At 36.7% G+C, this 21,154-nt stretch overlaps 1 protein-coding gene across 1 annotated transcript in view; it reads right to left on the reverse strand.

The window, feature by feature from the left end:
- Positions 1–21,154, reverse strand: part of LOC114646201 (RAS guanyl-releasing protein 2) — a 220,414-nt gene that overhangs the window by 76,942 nt on the left and 122,318 nt on the right. Inside the window, exon 9 of the mRNA XM_051921194.1 lies at positions 9,918–10,034. Within this exon, the coding sequence (XP_051777154.1) occupies positions 9,918–10,034 (117 nt within the window). The remainder of the gene's footprint in view (positions 1–9,917; positions 10,035–21,154) is intronic.

The following is a 21,154-nucleotide window of genomic DNA, read 5'->3' on the forward strand; positions in this document are numbered from 1 at the left end:
TAAAAAAATATTTTAAAAGGAGTATCCCACATGAAAATATAACGATCTCATTAACTGACAGTGCATACCAATTTATAAATTTTATGTCCGTTTGAGGTTAAAAAGAAAAAAAAAAAGCAACACTTCAGCCCCAGCGGGGAATCGAACTCAGGTCTGTGAGGGACAGCAAAGCTGCTGCTCTAAGAAGCAAACCTTAGCGCGCTACGCCACGGAAACTATTGTATAATTCTTTAAGCTTTTGTGAAAGTGTTTATTTGATCTTTGGAACTCCGGCTTTACACATTATATAGTTTATGCCTACTACATTTTGTAACATTTATTACTAAAATATGAAAAAGTTTGTGTTTTAACAATGTGTTTACACAGATTACTGTAGAAACGGAACACACATGAAATGCGTGTGTTCCAAATAACGATCTATTATTTCCACTCTAAAACTCCACTTCACTCCCAGCTAATCAATCAAGGCATGAGCTGGGAAAAGTTTGCGCACGTTCTAAGTCGGTGGGGGGATGGAATAGCCGGCTGCTGGCAGCTTGTCTTTTATCAGCACATTTAGAGGACAAAGGATACTGGCGGAGAGGTGTGAACGGATTTAAGAAGCGATTTAAGGTGGGCCGGATCTACGAGTTTTTTCGTAGGCTCTGGTAATTCTAGTGTTAACAAGTGGAGGCCACTGACATTTTGCCCTCCTCATCTTTTCTGACTGTTTTTTCACTAGTTTTGCATTTGGCTACGGTCAGTGTCACTACAGGTAGCATGAGGAGATACCTGGACCCTACAGAGGTTGCACAGGTAGTGAATGTCTCAGACCAAACAATCAGAAACAGACTTCATGAGGGTGGCTTGAGGGCCCCACGTCCTCTAGTGGGTCCTGTGCTCACTGCCCGGCACCATGGAGCTCGATTGGCATTTGCCATAGAATACCAGAATTTGCAGGTCCAACACTGGTGCCCTGTGCTTTTCACAGATGAGAGCAGCTTCACTCTGAGCACATGTGACAGACGTGAAATGGTCTGGAGAAGCCGTGGAGAATGTTATGCTGCCTGTAACATCGTTCAACATGACCAGTTTGGTGGTGGGTCAGTGATGGTGTGGGGAGGCATATCTATGGAGGGACACAAAGACCACTACAGGCTAGACAACGGCACCTTGACTACCATTAGGTACTGTATCGGGATGAAATCCTTGGACCAATTGTCAGACCCAATGTTGGTGCAGTGGGTCCTGGGTTCTGCCTGCTGCACGACAATGCCCGGCCACATGTGGTGAGAATATGCAGGCAATTCCTGGAGGATGAAGGAATTGATACCATTGACTGGCCCCCATGCTTGCCTGACGTAAATCCAACAGAACATCACTGGGACATTATGTTTCGGTCCATCCGACACAGCCAGGTTGCAACTCAGACTGTCCAGGATCTCAGTGATGCCCTGGTACAGATCGGGGAGAAGGTCCCCCAAGGCACCATCCGTAGTCTCATTACGAGAATGCCCTGACGTTGTCAGGTATGCATACAAGCATATGGGGGTGGCCATACAAAATACCGAGTACAATTTTGAGCTGCTGCAATGAAATTTCGGCAAAATGGACTTAGCCTGCCACTTCATTATTTCACTTTGATTTTCAGGGTGTCTTTGAATTCAGCCCTCTGTAGGTTGATCATTTTCATTTCCATCAAAAGATGTGGCATCCTTTCATTCCTAACACACCAGTCCATATCAGTATAGATATCCCTCATGTTTTTTTTCTCCCATTGAGATATGATGTGTTTTCAAAGTGATACTTTAATTTTTTTTGAGCAGTTATACACACACACACACACACAAACACAAATATATAAAAATATATATTTTCAAAATAAAATTTGTAGACAATTAAATGGTCCACAAATTTAATTGGAATTCTCTTATGACATGTCCAGTTTTTTCTAGCCTTCTGAAATTTATATTTACTGTGGAAAAAGGTTTGCAGTCTGTGCATCTAGAACTTCCTTATTGTGAAAAATGCTTCAAAAAACTGGTAGGATTAAAATGATCACAAAATATGTTTTGAAGTTTCCAAATATTTCATAAATGGATAATCAAACAACTAACCTGGCTTGTATAGTAAATGATTCCCTAGTCACCTTAAGCCTCTTATATTTAAAGTGCATTTATGTCACAAGTATCTCTGTGTAGTGAGTAGTGATGTTGTGTTTTAATGTATACATTTTGGACTACTTAGCATATCTGTGCTGCAAGCAAGATTGATCAGAATGTGGAGAAAGCTATATGATAACATGGGCCATCTTTTCATTCAAGATGGCACCGCACCCAATGATGCCAATATCATAATTATAACCACATTTTTTTATGTTTGTTTAAACACTTTCTTCATATCCTAAATATATGTACTGCAGGAGTAGGTCTTGGATATGACATTAAACTGCATCTGGCCCTATAAGAAGCCCTTCAACTTGTATGGAAAACTAAAAACTTCAAACAGCTCTGAAACAACAGCCAGGACTCCTTTCTGCTCTCTGTGGGAGTAACTCTGCTGCAACTGAAAGGAACAATAAAACTGAGCAAGATTTTTTATCTTGTTTCTAACTGTGCACACTTCAACAACAACAACAACAACAACATTTATTTATATAGCACATTTTCATACAAAAAGTAGCTCAAAGTGCTTTACATAATGAAGAAAAGAAGAATAAAAGACAAATAAGAAATTAAAATAAGACAACATTAGTTAACATAGAAAGGAGTAAGGTCCGATGGCCAGGGTGGACAGAAAAAACAAAAAAAAACTCCAGAAGGCTGGAGAAAAAAATAAAATCTGTAGGGGTTCCAGGCCACGAGACCGCCCAGTCCCCTTTGGGCATTCTACCTAACATAAATGAAATAGTCCTCTTTGTAGTTAGGGTTCTCACGGAGTCACTTGATGCTGATGGTTATACAGACTTCTGGCTTTTAATCCATCCATCATTGTTGGAACATCATGGTGCTTTGGGTAGATGGTGGTGGCACAAGCCACCACCAATAGGACACCGGAAAAGAAAACAGAAGAGCACCAAGTGCTCACTTCATAATCCCACCCAAATCCACCTCACCCCAAAGACTGCGCTTCAATTTTATTTCCTGTTTGTATTTACATTCGTTTCTTCCCAGCAGTTTGGAGTTTTGGGTGGTGAGTGTAATTAAAAATTTTTAAAAAATTAATAAATATCACACTTTGTATTCGATCCCTTTGGTAGGTGGGTGTGTGCGTGTGTGTGTGTAAGGATTATAACATGAACAAGCCACTAACTGACACTATTTTTTTCTTTTCCCTCATGTGTTCACAACACATCGACATGAATACCATCATATACATTGACATCTGATCTAGGTCGGTGTCCTCACATGAAACTTCGAGAGGAACACGTAAAGTGTAACAGTACTCACAGGTATGATAAGAAACACTACCTGTACTCTCTGTTGAATTTGAAAGAGCACAACTCAGTAAACTAACCACAGGAAGAACATGCAGCACACAGCATCTGACTACGGTAATTGAACCCATGACACTTGAAAGTAAAAAAATGCACACAACGATGCTTCAAATTTATAATTAAAGCAGTTATAGAAATCAAGCTTTTACACATAGCAATGACATGTAATATAAATGAGCAATCACAGACAACTATGTATCATTAGAATGGATTGAAACATCGCTCTCTAAAGATAATGAGCCTTTTACTATATGTGGCTTGATGCAGGAGAGATCTTTAATAAAAGGAGATTTGTGCCACACTGCTTGCATCAAATATATGTGTGTAAATCACATATTTTAATATTCATCTGCCCTCAGTTACTCCGTTATTCCCTTTGCCTGACTAGTGTTGGAACTTATAACCATCTTGGCCGGGTTGCATCTCCATCTAGGCCAGACGATATTATACTACAGCCCAGTCGGGATGCCCGTCAATCTGTTTTAGCATCTACAACATCTTCATACATAAGAAACAGAAAGAAGTGAAGACTGCCTCAGAAATTGTTCTCTTCAGATATGAGGACAAAAAGCTAAAGATGCTCTAGTATCCCTAGATCCCTGAGCCCACAATAACCCTTAAACAACCAGCATTTTGGGGCATTTTCCTGGATGGCAGCCTTCTTGAATGGGAAACACACCCTTAAATATAGCCAATGGATAGCACTCCCCTCTTTCTAATCTTCTTCTGCATCATTCTAAAGGGGGCAATAGTATCCTAACATGAACTATCCTGTAGTAGAACTAAGAAGTACTAATAAATAAGACATCTGGGATCTAAAAGCATTGCCCGTTTATAGTAAACGGTGACACACAAAAATGCTCCCTGAAAGGACAATAAATACTCATGACTGCTTATGGTTATTCCCTAACGTCCTAATCATGAAAGCCATCTGGTATATAGTATGCAATCATGATGCATTTTAAGAGATGATATTGAATGGCATTTTATAGAAATTTGAGCTGAATTAAAATGTGTTCTCTTGATTAAAGCATATTTGAAAAAATATTTTGCTCACTGGCTAAATCGCCATTTGAAAAAATAAAACATTTTATTTCTTATTACTAACATGCATAAATTATTCAATAAGAAACACATACACACATATATTTACTTAAACCTATACTTAACCACTACTTAATGTGTACGTGCTTATCTAGGATAAGGATACAAGGCCACTATTGTTTCTTTAGAAGTGACAATAGAAGGCATAAGATACATAATATACACAGCTCAAATATCATGTGATATCAGCTCATAAATGTGTGAGATTGGGTATTAAATGCTAAACAAATTACTCTAATATTGAGTGTAAATTATACTGCATAAAAAGGGGAACTAACTTGGAAAGGCTAACCTGCCATCAAAACAGCTGTTTCACTTAAGCTTAACTTCAAAATTAAAAGATCTGGTGATATATCAAACTGTACATATCAGCTTTGCTGATGTCACTAGATTGATTCGGATAGTAAACAATAATAACAAAACTTCATATAGGGATAGGCTGGTCTGTGTAATATAGTAGTATAACCATAAAACTGCAGAAAACTCCTAAACTAATTTAGGAAAGTAAAAAACAAATTCACTATGGACTTCAACAGACAGAAAGAGAACCACACCATCAGTGTAAATACTGCAACAAAGGAAAGTATCATCTGCTTTAGATTCCCTGGGTTACAGATAATCAATGACCTGACTTGAATCCACAACTAAGTCTGGTCATCTATATTACATTTACCTTGCATTCACTTTTTGCAACACTTGAGGAAATGCTTGGTGCACAAAAAATATGTTTAAACATGTATAACAATAAATTATTAAACAAAGTGATAACTGGTGGTTTCATGGTAAAGTATGGTAGCATAATTACCAAGGATAGTAAGGACCTTTAGGATGTTTTGAGATCTGGAAAAAATAATAAACTTATTTGCCATCGATGAAAGACATGCTAATAAAACAAAGACTGCATTATAAACAGGGCTTACACTATAATCACATTAGACACATAACTTTATAAATATTTTGTATTTCTTTACTTATAAGTTACACAAAGCAAATGTAATATTAGATAAATGCTTCAGGAAGCATATTTTACTTCATCGATTTGAACAGTAGTGCTTTGATATTTACCTAACCAACCACCCCAGTCTTTAGAACTGACTCCAGATGTGAAATTTATGGAGAGGGGGGATGGAGTATGTAACAGATCAGCCTGGCAAGGATGACTCTGTTTGGACATAGAGTCTATAAGCCATCCACCACAGAAAGGCAATAAACTGACTAAACAAAACAACTGGGGGACAAGTTGCACCTGAGTGCTTTCACTGGTAACTGGCCCAGGAAGGAACACATAAAGTAATCCTATTGGTCTAAATTATGGCTGTTTATAATTGGTTTTGAATCTGAGACAATTCTGCACTATAACATATCATTGGCTTGTTATTTGTGGTAAGAATGTTGATCACTTTACTTTTATCTCTCTCTTTTTCACCATCTGGCCATTAACACTAGAATTACCAGAGCCTACGAAAAAACTCGTAGATCCAGCCCACCTTAAATCCGTTCGCACCTCTCCGTCAGCGTCTTTTGTCCTTTAAATGTGCCAATAAAGACAAGCAGCAAGCAGCCTGTCATTCCATCCCCCAACAGCTGCAGAACGTGCACAAAGTTCTCCCAGCTCATGCCATGATTGAGTATCTGGGAGTGAAGTGCTGGAGTTTTAGAGTGGAAATAATACATCGTTATTTGGAACACATGCATTTCATGTGTGTTCCATTTCTACAATAACTAGGGGGCTCCGCCCCCTGCTCGCTTCGCTCGCCAACCCCTGGTGTTGGGAATGACAAAGAGCGTGATGTATGAATGAGATATAGAATAGTGTGAAGGTGTAGATGATGCAAATAGAAAGCAAACAATAAAGTGTGTGGCACAGTGTAAAGGTTTATTGGAAAATTTCTTTGTACACGCCGTTTAAGTGTAAAAGGTAATTCCAGGTCAGAACTTGTAAGGTCAATGAAGATGGTCATTATCGTGATCAGAGTCAACTTTGTCAGAGCTTAGAAAGAGATGTGTCTCTCCAGGAAGTAATGGAATGACTTGGGTATTTATGTTTTCCACATTAATATTTTTTGGACATAATATAGTGCGTTGTGTTAAAAGGGGCATTTGGTCTAATGAGATTGCTGTTCCAAATCTCTCTGTAACTAAGTCGTCGCAGATAAAGGCTTGAGGAATTGTAATAATATGTGGCTGAAGTCCATCTGTATTGGTGAGTGTACCATCTCTCAGTTGTAATAAGCAATTGTTATGATCTGGTTCTGGACATCGTATCTTTTTTACTAACTGTATCTTTTGAAAGCAATGGCAATTGTCTGCGTATTTTAAGGTGCATTGAACAATAGCTGAGTGCATGGCATCTGGAAGAATAGCTAATCACTGTTTAAAATCTCCTCCTAATAAAAGTACCTTTCCTCCAAATCGAATATTATTATTCATAAACGTTTGTAGAAGTTTATGAATGGTGTTGAGTAAGTGACTTCATGCCATTGTACATTCATCAATAAACAACATTTTTTGAAGACGGATGTCACGTGCAGTGCCCACCGTTAATGTTCATAGTGGATACCGATTTGTAGGATCTAATGCAGTTGATAAAGATTTCACTTTCAGGTACATCGTCAGTTAGAATCTTCTGTAGATATTCAGTATATGAATGTAAAGAAGGCAGTCTAATTTGACCCTTTTGACAACAACGTCTAAATGTATTACTTGTATTGCCAGTTGTTTCTTCAGGGAAGTGAACTGAATGACAATGATTGCAAATGACATTCATTAATCGGAATGAATTTTTCCGGGGTATGTTTTGCTTGTGCCGTTTGAGAGGCGCGTTGTTGCATATGTAGTATTTGGGACGTGTTGTTTTGGAGCTGTAATCGATTTGCCTGTGCTGTGTGAGACGCCCGTTGTAGCCTTCCTTGCCGTTAACGTATGTCTGAGACGGGAGGTGTTTCGTTTTGAATCCGTGCCTGTTGCGATGCAGCACTTTGATTGATAGTTTGCGTCATGTGGATCCAGGATGTAGATTTGTGCATATTTGCGTTGTTGATTTGTTTCAGGGTGCACTGTTCCAATGCGATGCAGTATTTGTGCACATATGGGAAAGCAGTATGGGCCATTGCCTTTTGGTGGCCTGATATTTACTAAAAGCAAATGAACTATTGTAGGATCTAACGCAGTTCATAAAGTTTTTACTTTTAGGTACATCGTTAGTTAGAAGCTGTAGTTGAGCTTTGCGTTTTTGGAGTCGAGACATTTTTTCTTTTAGAAATATGGATAAGTAATAAGAAGTATTGCACTCACTGTTAATATGGAGACTTTTCTGCGGTTGAACGGTTAATAGTGCCTTATGGTAATGAGATCCACCTATGCTGCATAGCCGTCTATTTTGTTGTTTCTTTCATGTTCGTGTGTTTGTTCCTGTTATCCTTTCCTTTTCGTTTTGTACCCGTGACCGTGTATTCATGACTTGTTTCAATATGTTTCCTTTTCTGCAGTTGAACGGTTAATAGTGCTTTATTGTAAGGAGATCCACCAATGCTGACACCTATGCTGTCTAGTGTGAAGGTGCTGACGTTCACTTTAGAATATGTGGCTTTGGGTGTGACTTCTTATGGATGTGGGTGGGGGTGGGGAGGGGGTTGTTGAGGATTGTTGTTGCGCGAGCGTCTTCTTTCTTTTTGTGTTCCTGTGTCTTGTTGAATCCCCCTCTTTGTGTGTGTCTCGTCCCTCGCTTGTAGGGTCTGTGGGGTGGTTTTGTGTTCTTTTTTTTGTGTTCCATGGGCTTGTTGAATCCCCCTCTTGGTGTGTGTCCCGTCCGGTGCCTGTAGGGGGGGGTGCCTTGCTGTTGTGTGCGAGCCTCTTTTTTTTTTTTTTTTTTTTTTTTCGGGTCTAGTTTCGTGTGCAATGTGTTTTGTGCTTTTCCTGCGTTTGACTTTGCGCCTCATTTCTCCTTTTTGTATGTGCTCACTCCTTTTTTCTGTGGTCTTGTCCGCCACTCGCGGCCCCTCGTCCGCCTTTGTCGCCCTCTTTTCTCCGCCTTTCTCCGACTCTCGCGGACTCTTTTTGCGCCTGCGCCTCTCGCGGCCCCTCATCCGCCTCTCTCGCCCTCTTTTGTCCGCCTTTCTCGGCTCCTCAGCCGACTCTCGCGGACTCTTTTTGCGCCTGCGCAGTACGTCTTTTTGCAGCTACGGCCCATGGCCGGATGTGCCTGCGTCCATCATCCGGTTTAGCATTCTCGGTTAGTAATATGGATCTGTGTAAACACATTGTTAAAACAGAAATGTTTTTCATATTTTAGTAGTAAATGATAAAATGTTGGCACAAACTATATAATGTGTGAAGTCTGAAGTCCAAAGATCAAATAAACACTTTCACAAAAGGCTCAAGGATAAACCAACAGCTTCTGTGGCGTAGCAGTAAGATTTGCTGACTTGTAATCAAGAGTCCCTGGATCGATCCCGACAGCCTCCTATATTTGCTGTTTTCAGTAGTTAGCTGCTCTTATTGTTAATATTATACAGTACACACATACACTTGGTTTGCGTCTGTAACAGATGGTGTACATTTATAGTACTTGTGAAAGTTACCGTTCTCTCAGTCACGATCACGATACATACTACCGCACCCACCCCAACACCCACCCCCTTTTATCTGGAGGGATAAAAGCTGACACACAAACGCTGGTGAATCTGCCTTCTTCGCATCTCACCGTCACTTCATTTTATTTTTATTCAGTTTTATTGAGTGTTCCTGCTCACGTTGAATTAGTAAATAAACATATTAAGTAAATATCTCCCATTCACATTCATATCAGGGCAATTAAGCATCTCTAATCATCTTGGAAGTGTTTTTTACTACAAGCAACTGAAAACAGCAATGAGAGTTTATATTTCTAACTTAAAATATTTTAATAAAATAGTACATTATAATAAAAAGTAGTACTCACAATGTTTATCCAATGTTTGCATAAAATATGATACAAATATACTTGAAACCAGACCTCAACAGAAGTAAGTGTATTTTGCTAACAGTCTTCATTTAAATGGAACAAGTCTAACACATACTCTAAACAAGAATAGGCAAAATTGGTGGCGTCTACATGTACAAATTGTATCGACTCATGGTGTGAATATGTATGGGCTATTTTTATAATGATTAGAATGATCTGGAAAATACTATTTTCACTTTGTCAATTTACACATTTTATATTATACTGGAATATTTCTCTGCCTAGTATCAGTGCTGCCAAGATAAACTCTAGTAATCTATAATAAAGCAGGTTTGAAAAATACATTTTATTAGAAAATACACATGTACACACACACAAAAACAGAGCAGGATATACCTTTGTGATATCTGGGCTGATATGGCTGTGAGTCTCTTTGAGTCTTGAAATGGAGCTATGACTAAGCCCTCCCACAACTGCCATTAAAGTATTGAAGTTCTGAAGCTGTAGCAGTTTCTGTGTGGAAAAGGATAAATAATTTAAAACATGCTAAAGTCAGAAGTACACTACTAGTCGTTTAATCATTTTTTTAACCAAATGCTGAAAACTTTACGTAGGAAGACAAAATTTGCAAGGTTAATTGTTATTAGATAACAAAGCACCAGAATAAAAGAAAAAGAATTAAAAAGAACAAAAACAAATCAGCATTATTTTCATCCATGCAACTAAACTTCAAATGTTCTCAAAAGATTTAATTTTTAGGCCTTCATAAAATTCTAAAATATATAAAACTATTGCAAGAGATGGAAACTTTTATCTCAGAAGAACAAAATAATAAAGTCTACTGTATAAACATATAGTAAGAAATATATACATGACCAATTATCAAAATGCAAATATATGTGTAAAAAGATAATGAATTTGTATTTTAATAATTCATAATAAGCCTAATACAAAAGGTTACTCAATCATAGAAAAATAATGAAAGAAATTTGTCCACAAACATAAATATTATATAAATATTACATTACATATACTGAATCAACTATATATAGAACAACAAAAACAATGGAAAAAAAACTAAGGAGATCACAGACAAAAACAGATATTAACATATACATTCACAATAATTACACAAAAATGAAAGACTGAGAGAAGGCAAACTGAGAAAAAAATAAGGCAAAAAAACTTCTGAGTTCATATGTAATGATCGAGGATGTTTTTTTGAAATTACAGAGTAATAAATAGTGGAATAGTTTGAGCTGTTCATTTGCTTAGCATTTGTTGTAAATTTTGTAGTTATTAATCTGTTAGCTGACATTTTTCAAGGAACTGGCTGTTTTCTTCAGGGTTTGAGGTTAAAACTCATGCACATTGGATGATTGTACAAAAGAGACAAAAATAATATATAGAATGTTTAAATCAATACATATCCCATGAGGAAAACTGTGTTTTATCAAATATGGAAGCAAGTAAGTTGTGATACTACACATGTATTATTAAAAATAACCACTAGAACACTGCTAGCATTTGAAACACATTTAAATTATGTCATTTTCTTTGCTGAACATGTTTTACATAAGGTAACAAGAAATAAAATATTCTTCAAATATGTTAAAAAAATATATGACAGTATGTAGACAACATTTTAACAGACAGGATTAGTGAAATTGTCTTTGTTTTAAAATGCATAGCGTGTATGACAAGGGCAGGTATGTTAGGATATTGTGCTGTAATGTGTGCCAAAGTGATTTTTTATAGTGTTTCTGTAATGTTAATACTGTTCAATGTATTCCACCAATAAAACACAGCAATATACAGTACCTAATGTGGCTGGTTATCCACATTTGATTCTGCATGAGGGCAGAATAGTAATTTAACTTCCTAATGTGATATTATAGTGTTACTGAACTTAAGTGACTAACCAGAAAGGTGGACAATAAAATTATTAATATGCTGCACACAGCAATGTCTGACAATAGTCTGGCTGACTATCGACAGAAGAAGACATTAATTCAGTTTGAGCTTATCAGCTTTTTTTCATTTTCTGATTCTGCAAAAAACTGAAAGAAGACCTAACAACTGTAATTATCTGGCCTTATCAGTATTCTAACATTGAACAGTTACAAATAAACCATGGAGAAGTAGATTGTCTCTATTATAATAACTGTACAGGATACAATATCTCTCTATTATAAAAAAAAAATCTTGTAAGGAAGGAGATGAGACGTGATTTTCTCAAAAAGACACTTATATGTCCCATGAGAAAGAGATTTAACCATACCCGGGGCCGGAAATAAAGGACAAAGAGTAGATGACAAAGTAGAACGTCGTAAAGAATTCAAAAATGTTGGCACAGTACTCATGTAGAGGAGGTTAGAGATAATGGAAGTACGAAAATTCCAAAGTCTCAAAAAAAGGATAGGAAAGATCGCATTAGTGCAAACAAACAGAAATTATTACTTGGTGAAATAATGGAACAGCAAAAAGAGATCGAATATATTGTTCGGATTTAAACTTTAAGTAAGAGACTTGTAGAACGTGTAATTCGTGTTACCATCAAGGAAAAAAAGTAGTGTTTCTTCCCAATGAAGAGGTGTATCCGTGAGAATTAAAAGATTCCAAAAACATTGGCGCGGGACACATGCAGAGCAGGTTTGAGATAATGGAAGTACGAAAATTAGAAAGTCACAAAAAAAGGAAAGCCAACGTTTTTGGCACGGTATTTATTCGCGTGAGACAGAGACTTTTAACATGAGATTCTTTCAAGTCATGCCTTACTTACAACTATTTTCAAACATGACCACGGTCATCTAACCTCAGTTGTGTGAATGCTTTTGTCAGACACAGTTCCTGTGCTCTTAGCTCTTAGTAATGTGAAAGCTTTTAGCAGACACACTTCCTGCACTCTCAGCTCTTATAACTTTTATCAGGACAATACATTTTATACGTTCTAGATTACAGGTCAACGACAAAGTGAAAAAGAAAGAGCATGGACAAACATTCGAGAAAGTTATTTTATGTATTAGAGAAAAAGGGCAGTTATACTTTGTGTTGTCACAATGTAAGTCCAAACACGGAATCAAAATTCAATGCGATCTTGAAGAAAAGTTCATTCCAAATATTGTTTTTACTAAAGTTTTAAAGTAAAAGTGAAAATGTGTATGCATATGTAACAATTCCCATGAAAATAACAATCTCTTTAAATAGTATATCCGGTAAACCAAATCCGGGGGTGGACGAGCAAAGTGAGCAGGGGGCAGAGCCCCCTAGTAATAGATAAATATCACAAACAGGGTTATATTCTTGTCAACTGGCATGTTGAAGAAAGTTGTAGAGTTTGCTGCAAATCTCGTATCTGGAAATAGCAGAAACATTCAATTTTATACAATAACAGATACACTTAAAATATTAAAGTGACAATTATATGCCATGAAATCAACTCTAGAATTCCTCAGGGCAAGCACCATTTCAATTCTGCAGTTCCTTAAGTTCAATGGTCCTATATACATTCACCTGAACACTGAACAAAATGAGAATTTAGTGAATTGCTGGTGTGTGTCATTTTGATATACATTTGAAAGAGTGGAAAAATCTGTACTCCACTCTGGTAAGGGTAAAGGATAATGAATTCTAAAAATGTTCGTAACACATCTTTCAAATTTTTCTGTATTTTAATCCAGGTTCGCAAAGCAAAAATAGAGGTTAATATATCAGCATAAACTAACTGTGGGAAAATAGTTCAGAGGCATATAGTACTGGATATAAACTCAAATGTTTGAGAAAGTGGACCTGAAGATGACAGAGTGAAAATCAAACATTTACAAATAAAATTAAGAGTAGTGGTGAATATTTTGTAGCTTTTCCTGGGTTATATCCTGTATTCATTTGTACCATGTTATGTATTATTTTCATTTATAATAAAACTACACTTACTCTGAATCCAACTGGTATCTCAATATACTGTTTAATCATTTCTTAAACTGTCACTTGATATTCTACTTGCCCTAAAATAATCTGTATGTGTCATAAAATGTCAAAAAGGTGCATAGGTCATTTACATATTGTTCTTAAATATTACGTTCAGTACTTTTAATATTACTGGATTAAATGTTAAGTCAGTAAGGTTTGGATGAGGAAACTATGCCGAGTGTGAAAAAAAGATTGTAAAGTTAAGGGTAAACTAGTCAAGGGAAAAGGTAACTGATACTTAAACACATGAAAAATCAATCTTATGTCTGGTTTTTCACTTTTTCATTTAATAGTGTGCTTTTTTCCAAAACTGATATTTTGTTCACCTCTAAGGATATTGTTTATTTACTCTACCTGAAGGACGCAATGAATATTGTTGATGTAAGGGTCTTGAGTCAAGGCAGATGACTCAATATAAGGTAGAACAAAAATAAGCATGAATTAGTACACAGAATACATTCAATGTAAACAATAGTCAACAGGAAAAAGGGAGAAACTGAGTATATGGGGCATCAATGTTACACAAAAAGCAAGTCAGAAAGGCCCTCTTAATAACAGCCCAAACAAATAATGTAATTCAGCTGAGGTGTATGGCAAAAACAATGGTTGCCAAGCAACCAGGCAAACTACAATACTTTCTGAAGCTGGTAAATGGAGCTAAGACTATATTACAAGACTATTCTTTTCCACACAAGTGCAACAAGTCGTTCTGCTGGGGAAATTATACTAATCAACACATTAAATAATTAAAAAAAAACCTGTACAAGGTAGTAACTTAGATTTATTTTACAGAAATGTATAGAGATGACAAGTGAGGCAACTTTCCAAGGAAAGGATAACAAGAATAAAACAAAACAAGAAACAGAAGCACAATTAGAGACCTCTGTTATGTGAAAGCAATGAAGAATAAAACATCTGATAAAAATGTCAACTTTTTCACTAAATAAAGTGCTTTCTGCAGTGCAACAAAATGTACCACCTTAGAAAATAAATCAGCTATAAAGTAGTAATAAAGTAGTAAATCCCACGATGGCGTTAAAAGTTCGATGTTAAGAACGACAGATAAATGTGACCAGGTTGTTTGCATGCAGATCTGTAAGCAGAAATGAAAGGCACACAGTTTTATCAGTTGACAGATTGGGCTACCAAAGATGATAGTACAATAATTGTAATGTTCCCTTAATCCTGCTGTTGATGACTTGTGACCACTAGATAGTAGCAGGCAGAAGTACAATAGAAAAGGAAGCATGTTAGCACAAGATAGGTTTATAGGGCCATTACTAAGATGGCTTGTTACATTTAAACAGAATTTTCCAAAAATAGTATAATCAGCCAACTGTTCCTAGTACCAACGGCATTAAGCTAAACATAGAAAATGAGAGCTGAATGAGAATGTATTGTCAGTGATCCAATTGGTAGAATTGTGATATACAGTGCTAGGCTAAGAAGGAACCGTTATTTACATATGTGCACTCTTGTTCCTGTACTAGAATATCATTTGGCAGCTTGCATCTTTCAAATAATGAAAGTATGACCAAACACCCCCCCCCCCCCCCTTAATGTAACATTTCTTTCTATACTTTCTTTTCTTTTTTTGAAATACATGCAGTTTTTGTACTACCACCATATTCTACTTTGGGAGGGTGGGCTGCAACTGTGTCATGTCTTTACCTTAACAACGTACTGTAAAGGAATCGAAATATCCTGACAATGATCAAAAATAGATTAAACTCCAGAATTACTTAAAGAAAATACATGCTTTATAAATGTTGAAGAAAAAGACCTCCATCAGCAAAGGCTAATGAAGTGTCTTAACACAGAAAACATATAAGAACCTTTTTTATACATTTCTAAGCACAAATTTACAGCAACAGTACATTTAGAATGTGTTCCCAACCTTTGTTCTTGGCATACCATCCTGCAGGAACTGAAATACTTTGAAGTACAGGTAGTCCCCAGGTTACGGACACTCGACCTACGACCGAGGCCACAGCTGTGACTCTTGCGCCTCATTAACTGCCGGTCCATCATCTTTGGCCGGAGGACGCTGCAAGTAGTGGCTGGAGGGGTGCAATTTCACTGCTCGCGCAGTGTAGTGTCCCTGTGTCCCTCGAGCGGATCCCGTTGGCAAGCGAGCGGTGACCAGTGGTCCTTAGTCATTGGGGCCACAGCTATTGCTCGTGTGCAGGACGGAGGCTTAATGGGGCGGTTCGCTGTCCGCCCACTACGCCGCCGCAGCTACTGCTCCTGACTGAACGCAGGCTGGATGGAGCAGTGTAGGGCGTTTTACTGCCCGCCACTACACACAGCTACTCCCGAATCGTTTTCGGTGGGCGGCTAGTAATGCTGCAAGCAGTGACCCGGTTGTGGCTGAACGGGGCGGCGGGGGGTAGCATTGTAGTGTGCTTTGGGTGGCTGCCTGTTCAATGGGGGCGGTGGTGGGCGATTCACTACACGCCTTTGACAGCACCGTGTTCGTTCTCGGGCAGACGCATGCTGCAGGCTGCATACTGTAGTGGAGATGACTGTGTGGTGGGTGGGTGGTGAACCGCCCCTCGCTACTCCCATTCATTCTCAATAGCAAGCCTGCTTGTACTGTTATGTACATAGCAGGAAGTTGTCTCTTGTCAGTACACTAGACGTGCTGACGAGGGATGCCTGCCTGCTGTGATAGCTATACAGTGCTGTGCTGAAAAGCTCCTCTTAACCTTTTGTCTTCATCCTTCAAGAAAGTCTCTGAAACACAAATCTGATACAAGTGCTGGTGATACGGTAAAGAAAGAGAAAAAACATCACCATTGAAAATAAAGTAGTAATAATAAAAAGGTCAGAGAGAGGTGAAACTCCATCATTCATTGGCAGAGCACTTGGTTACAGTCGGTCAACAATAGCATTTATTAAAATAATGTACCTATTCCGACTTACATACAAATTCAACTTAAGTACAAACCTACAGTCCCTATCTTGTACGTAACCCTGGGACTGCATGTATCAACTTTTTCTGTTTTAAATTGTTAAACTCTTATTAGGCAAAACTAAAGATTGTATTTCTGTATAACCCCCCACACCAAAATATTCTAGTTGGGTATTTTAACAAGGTTTTAGAGATCGTTTGGGTGATTATGTGTGTGTTTTAATTCTTCTTAAGCACACCTAATACATTTTTAATTAGTCATTTTTTTAAGAATATCAGTGTGTTTTGATGTGGAATAAAACATATGCCTAAAACTTCTATAGTTTTAATATGTAAAAACTAGGGGGCTTTGCCCCCAGCTCGCTTCACTCATCAACCCCCCTGCCCACTTCGCGTCTCTTCCGCTCGCGTATGTGGATTTCACTTTCAGCACTTGCATATGTTCCGTTCTAAGTTTTGCTTGAATCGATTTAATAAAGAAGAGACGATTAGCTTTGACTTTTAGATACAAATTAATAATGCAATGTTGCGATAGATGTTGAGATGACAGAAGTGTGTTAAATATATTGGGACGTATTGCTAATTTTGACCCGAAATATTGTGTGGGTGTTATTCGTTTTTCTGAATTTGTGTGTTTCATATTGTAGGACCATCCTGTTTCACCATCAGGGAAAAGCGAAGGAAAGAGTAAAGGATCGGAATGAGGCGAATTTTTACACTGAAACGATGAATCGTGCTGTGCTTTTGGATAAACACGAATATCAACTCTGTCTTTGATATCCCCATCTTTTGAAACTAATATCGCTGACAATTCATCACATGCTGGTTTATTATATATGGGACCATGATCTTTTGGATTCATATAGAAATTCAAGAACACTTCTTTGTCCGTGTTTTGCAGATAAATTTCGTGTAAAGTGTATACTTTTGGACGTATGGATTTGTATCCATTATTGGCTGCAGAATTTCTAATATGTCTGATTGTTTAACTCTTTCGATTGTATGACTCTTTCGATTCTATGTTGCATCGCTTCTCTGTGATCATAAATATAAACCTGACCCGAATTGCGGTTTCTTCGTAATTAAACTTGTTGTAGCTTTAATTGTTGCGAGACCACAGATTCTCATTGTGTATGGTCCTGAATCATGTAAATCTACGTTCTGAGCATTAAGTGATGCGAACGCGAACATATTATTGTAGATTCGGATATTTTGCCTGTAGTGTTTGTGGATTTCACTTTCACCAAACAACAAGTCTTTTAATTCTTGCAGATAAGCCTCTTCATTGGAAAAAAACACTACTTTTCCCTGATGGCAACACAAATTAAATGATCTAAGTGTCTCTGACTTAAACTTTAAAGCTGAACAATATCTACATACTTCTGGCACGTCACCTATGTCCATATATTCAATCTCTTTTTGCTGTTCTGTTATTTCACTGAGTAATAATTTCTATTTGTTAGCAATCATGCAATCTTTACTATAATTTTTTTGAGACTTTCGAATGTTAGTACTTTCAGAATCTCTAACCTGCGCTGCATGTGTATCATGCCGTTTTTTACCCTCTTTACTCCGTTCTAATTTGTCTTCTACTCTTTTGTCTTTTATTTCCAACCCCGCTTGGACCTGCTAGGTTTTCAATTCCAATTGTTCCGGGCTGATTATTACTTTCATTATTTTCTCTCCAACGCTTTTGGGCCTCTTTTTGCTGCGTTGCCCTTTCTTCTTCACTTCGTTTTTGACGTGTCATCTTGAACATACTTTTGCAAAGTCTTTTGATCCTGCCATGGATTGGATTCAATGAGGCAGAGACCAAGAAGTACTTGTTACCACCAACTCCATGTTGAGTATTGAATACTTTTTTCAGTACTCACAGTACTTTTTTTTTTGCAGGCAGTAGACTACCAGATCTTACAAGTGTGTTCACTGAAATGTAATACAAGGTAAAAAGATATGGACACTGCCATGATTTTCCCAACCTCAAGAGGAAGTAAATATGTACAGTACTGTCTGATAGAAAGTACAATGTAGTGTGTAGGAATAAATTAACTTGTTCATCAAAGAGGGATTGAATAAATTGGCTGTGATCTCCATTGAAAAAGAACCGAATTAGCAGAAAGTTTTTGATTATAAGGATTGAATAGGAGACTTTGCTCATGTATAATCTGCTTTGATTGTAAACTATATTGGTATTTTAATGATTTTTTGGATAAATGTTTTTTTCTAGTAATGTACTATGAAATAAATGAATCTATTTTTCACAGAATATGCAACAATACAAAGATAGTAAGAATAGTAGATATATATTACAGAATTGCCTTATTAAAATAAAGCCAGAGCCAGTTTTTTGTTTTTTTTTATAAAGAAGTCTTCCATTCTAAATTTAAACACAGAAATTAAATAGGGAGTAACTAAAATACTTACTTTAAAAAATCCAGCAGCACATTACTACTCAAAACAACATGCAATATTTGCTACTGCTGTTCTCACCTACAACATTGCTATTACTTCACATTAAAGAAATAAACATGTCATGTAAGAAATATTCATACATATTCCACATTCAGCAACATTTATTAAATTAGCTATATTTGACTTCATAGATACTGTAACTGTATTCAATTATAAGGTAATATAGAGGTTCTGTTAAGGTGATTAAATGTCATAAAAAATGTACAACAAACAAGGAATAATCGATGACAGTTCTATATGACAGTAGGAGCTCTTGTTAAATTATTTAAAAAGAAAACTGCTCTGCATGCACTATAAGTACAAATTACAGTTTTAGAAGAAAAGCAGGTACATAACCAAAGGATGGGAATTTTAGGAATCAATTCAAATCAAAAACAGTGTACACTATACTGTTATACTTCAAATGCTTAAAATGGTTCAAATAAACTGTATATGTTCTGCATTATGACTGAATAATAACCTTTGCTGTTCACTACAACAGGGAAGGCAACAGAAATCTAGAAATCTCTTCATATCTCTCTCAATTTCACTTCAGTAGTGCTTCAGGAAGCCTTCACCTTAGACAAGGATCCACAAGGCTGCCATTTGTGTGGGTTCCTGTTATTCAGGCAGGTCTATACAGAAGCTGCAAGATATTTAGGATTTAACACACCACTGTTATTCCCTTCACTGTGTACCCATCCAGATGCTAAACTCAGGATGAGGTCTAGTTGGCCAATTTCTTGCAAATGATTACAGGATGTGACAGGATCTTTATCAAAGACTGAAACAATTAACAAGCAGAATATATTCTGAGTTCATATTGAATAATGCTTGAATATATGGTTATCTATTAATCTAATAACAAAAATAAGTCATTTAAATAATAATTTGGTATACCAGATATGTCAACAGAATCAGAAAAACCATATGGAACACAGACATAATCTACAAATACCTGTAAGATAGATAGATAGATAGATAGATAGATAGATAGATAGATAGATAGATAGATAGATAGATAGATAGATAGATAGATAGATAGATAGATAGATAGATAGATAGATAGATAGATAGATAGATACTTTATTAATCCCAAGGAGAAATTCACATACTCCAGGAGCAGCATACCGATAAAAACAATATTAAATTAAAGAGAGATAAAAATGCAGGTATAACAGACAGTAACTTTGTATAATGTTAAAGTTTACCTAAGATACAGTTGACCAAGCACTTCTTAAATTAACCTTCAGGAAAGCAGTGATATGTGAAGGTTTTGGAACAGTCTGTTTTTCACACCAAGATATCCCACACATGTTGTACCATGATACAAGTATGAAAACAGTTAAAACATAATTATGTACATACCTTCTGATCTCCAATCCCATGCAAACTGCATTACTTTATCAGGTTGCAACTATTTGTTCTTTTTTTTTTTGTACAGAAAGCATACACATTTATTTAAAAACATTGTTTATAATAGTTTTCTTATTGGTAAGAGAAAGGATAGTTAAAGGTCATCTTTGGGGTATTGTGAAGGTGAACAAAAATGGTTTTTAGACAGTGGTTATGCTTTGGAGATGATAGAAACTACCCTGAACTGGAACAAGAAAGCGAATTCTGAGAGACTCCGGTAAAACGAGTTCTGAACTCTTTCTCACTCATACTCCCTATTTAATGCTCACTTTAATGACACACACAATAATAATAATTTATTAATCCAGTAGGTGCTCCCTCACTGGTAATTAATACAGGTAAGGAAGCAGCAGTGAGCTGTAATCAAGCATCGAGCAAAGAAAGCAGAGAGAAAATGTAACTTGGTGAGACTAAGATACAGACTTGTGTACTTTGTAAGTTCATACAAAGCAGAAAAGTGTCGGAGCTTTCTTGTATTCAGAACATAATATGGTGAGTACAATACACAATTTATATCATAATTTGTAACAGTTTTCGATGTCGGGGAGCACATTTAATTATTTTAAGTACTCATGGTATTAGACTGCTCATTCTGCACATTTGTAGGTATATTTTTGGTATTTGAAATACTGTACTAATCTGTTTAATGTTTTAACTTTTGTAAAAGACTTTCAAAAATGAAATGGCTAATTGTATTCTGTTTTTTTTTTCCTTCTCATTAATACTACTGGAGCATTACCATGTAAACATTTACATATTTTTGATCTTTTATGCACCAAATTAATACTGTTCTGCCTCTCCCTGTTGTTGTCAATGCTTGCCTGGACACACATTCTCTCACAGATCTGAAAAAAAGAAGATTTCTTTGTTTGTTGAGAAAATA

The sequence above is a fragment of the Erpetoichthys calabaricus genome, chromosome 1 (assembly GCF_900747795.2).
Source record: "Erpetoichthys calabaricus chromosome 1, fErpCal1.3, whole genome shotgun sequence".
Classification (NCBI taxonomy): Eukaryota; Metazoa; Chordata; class Cladistia; order Polypteriformes; family Polypteridae; genus Erpetoichthys; species Erpetoichthys calabaricus.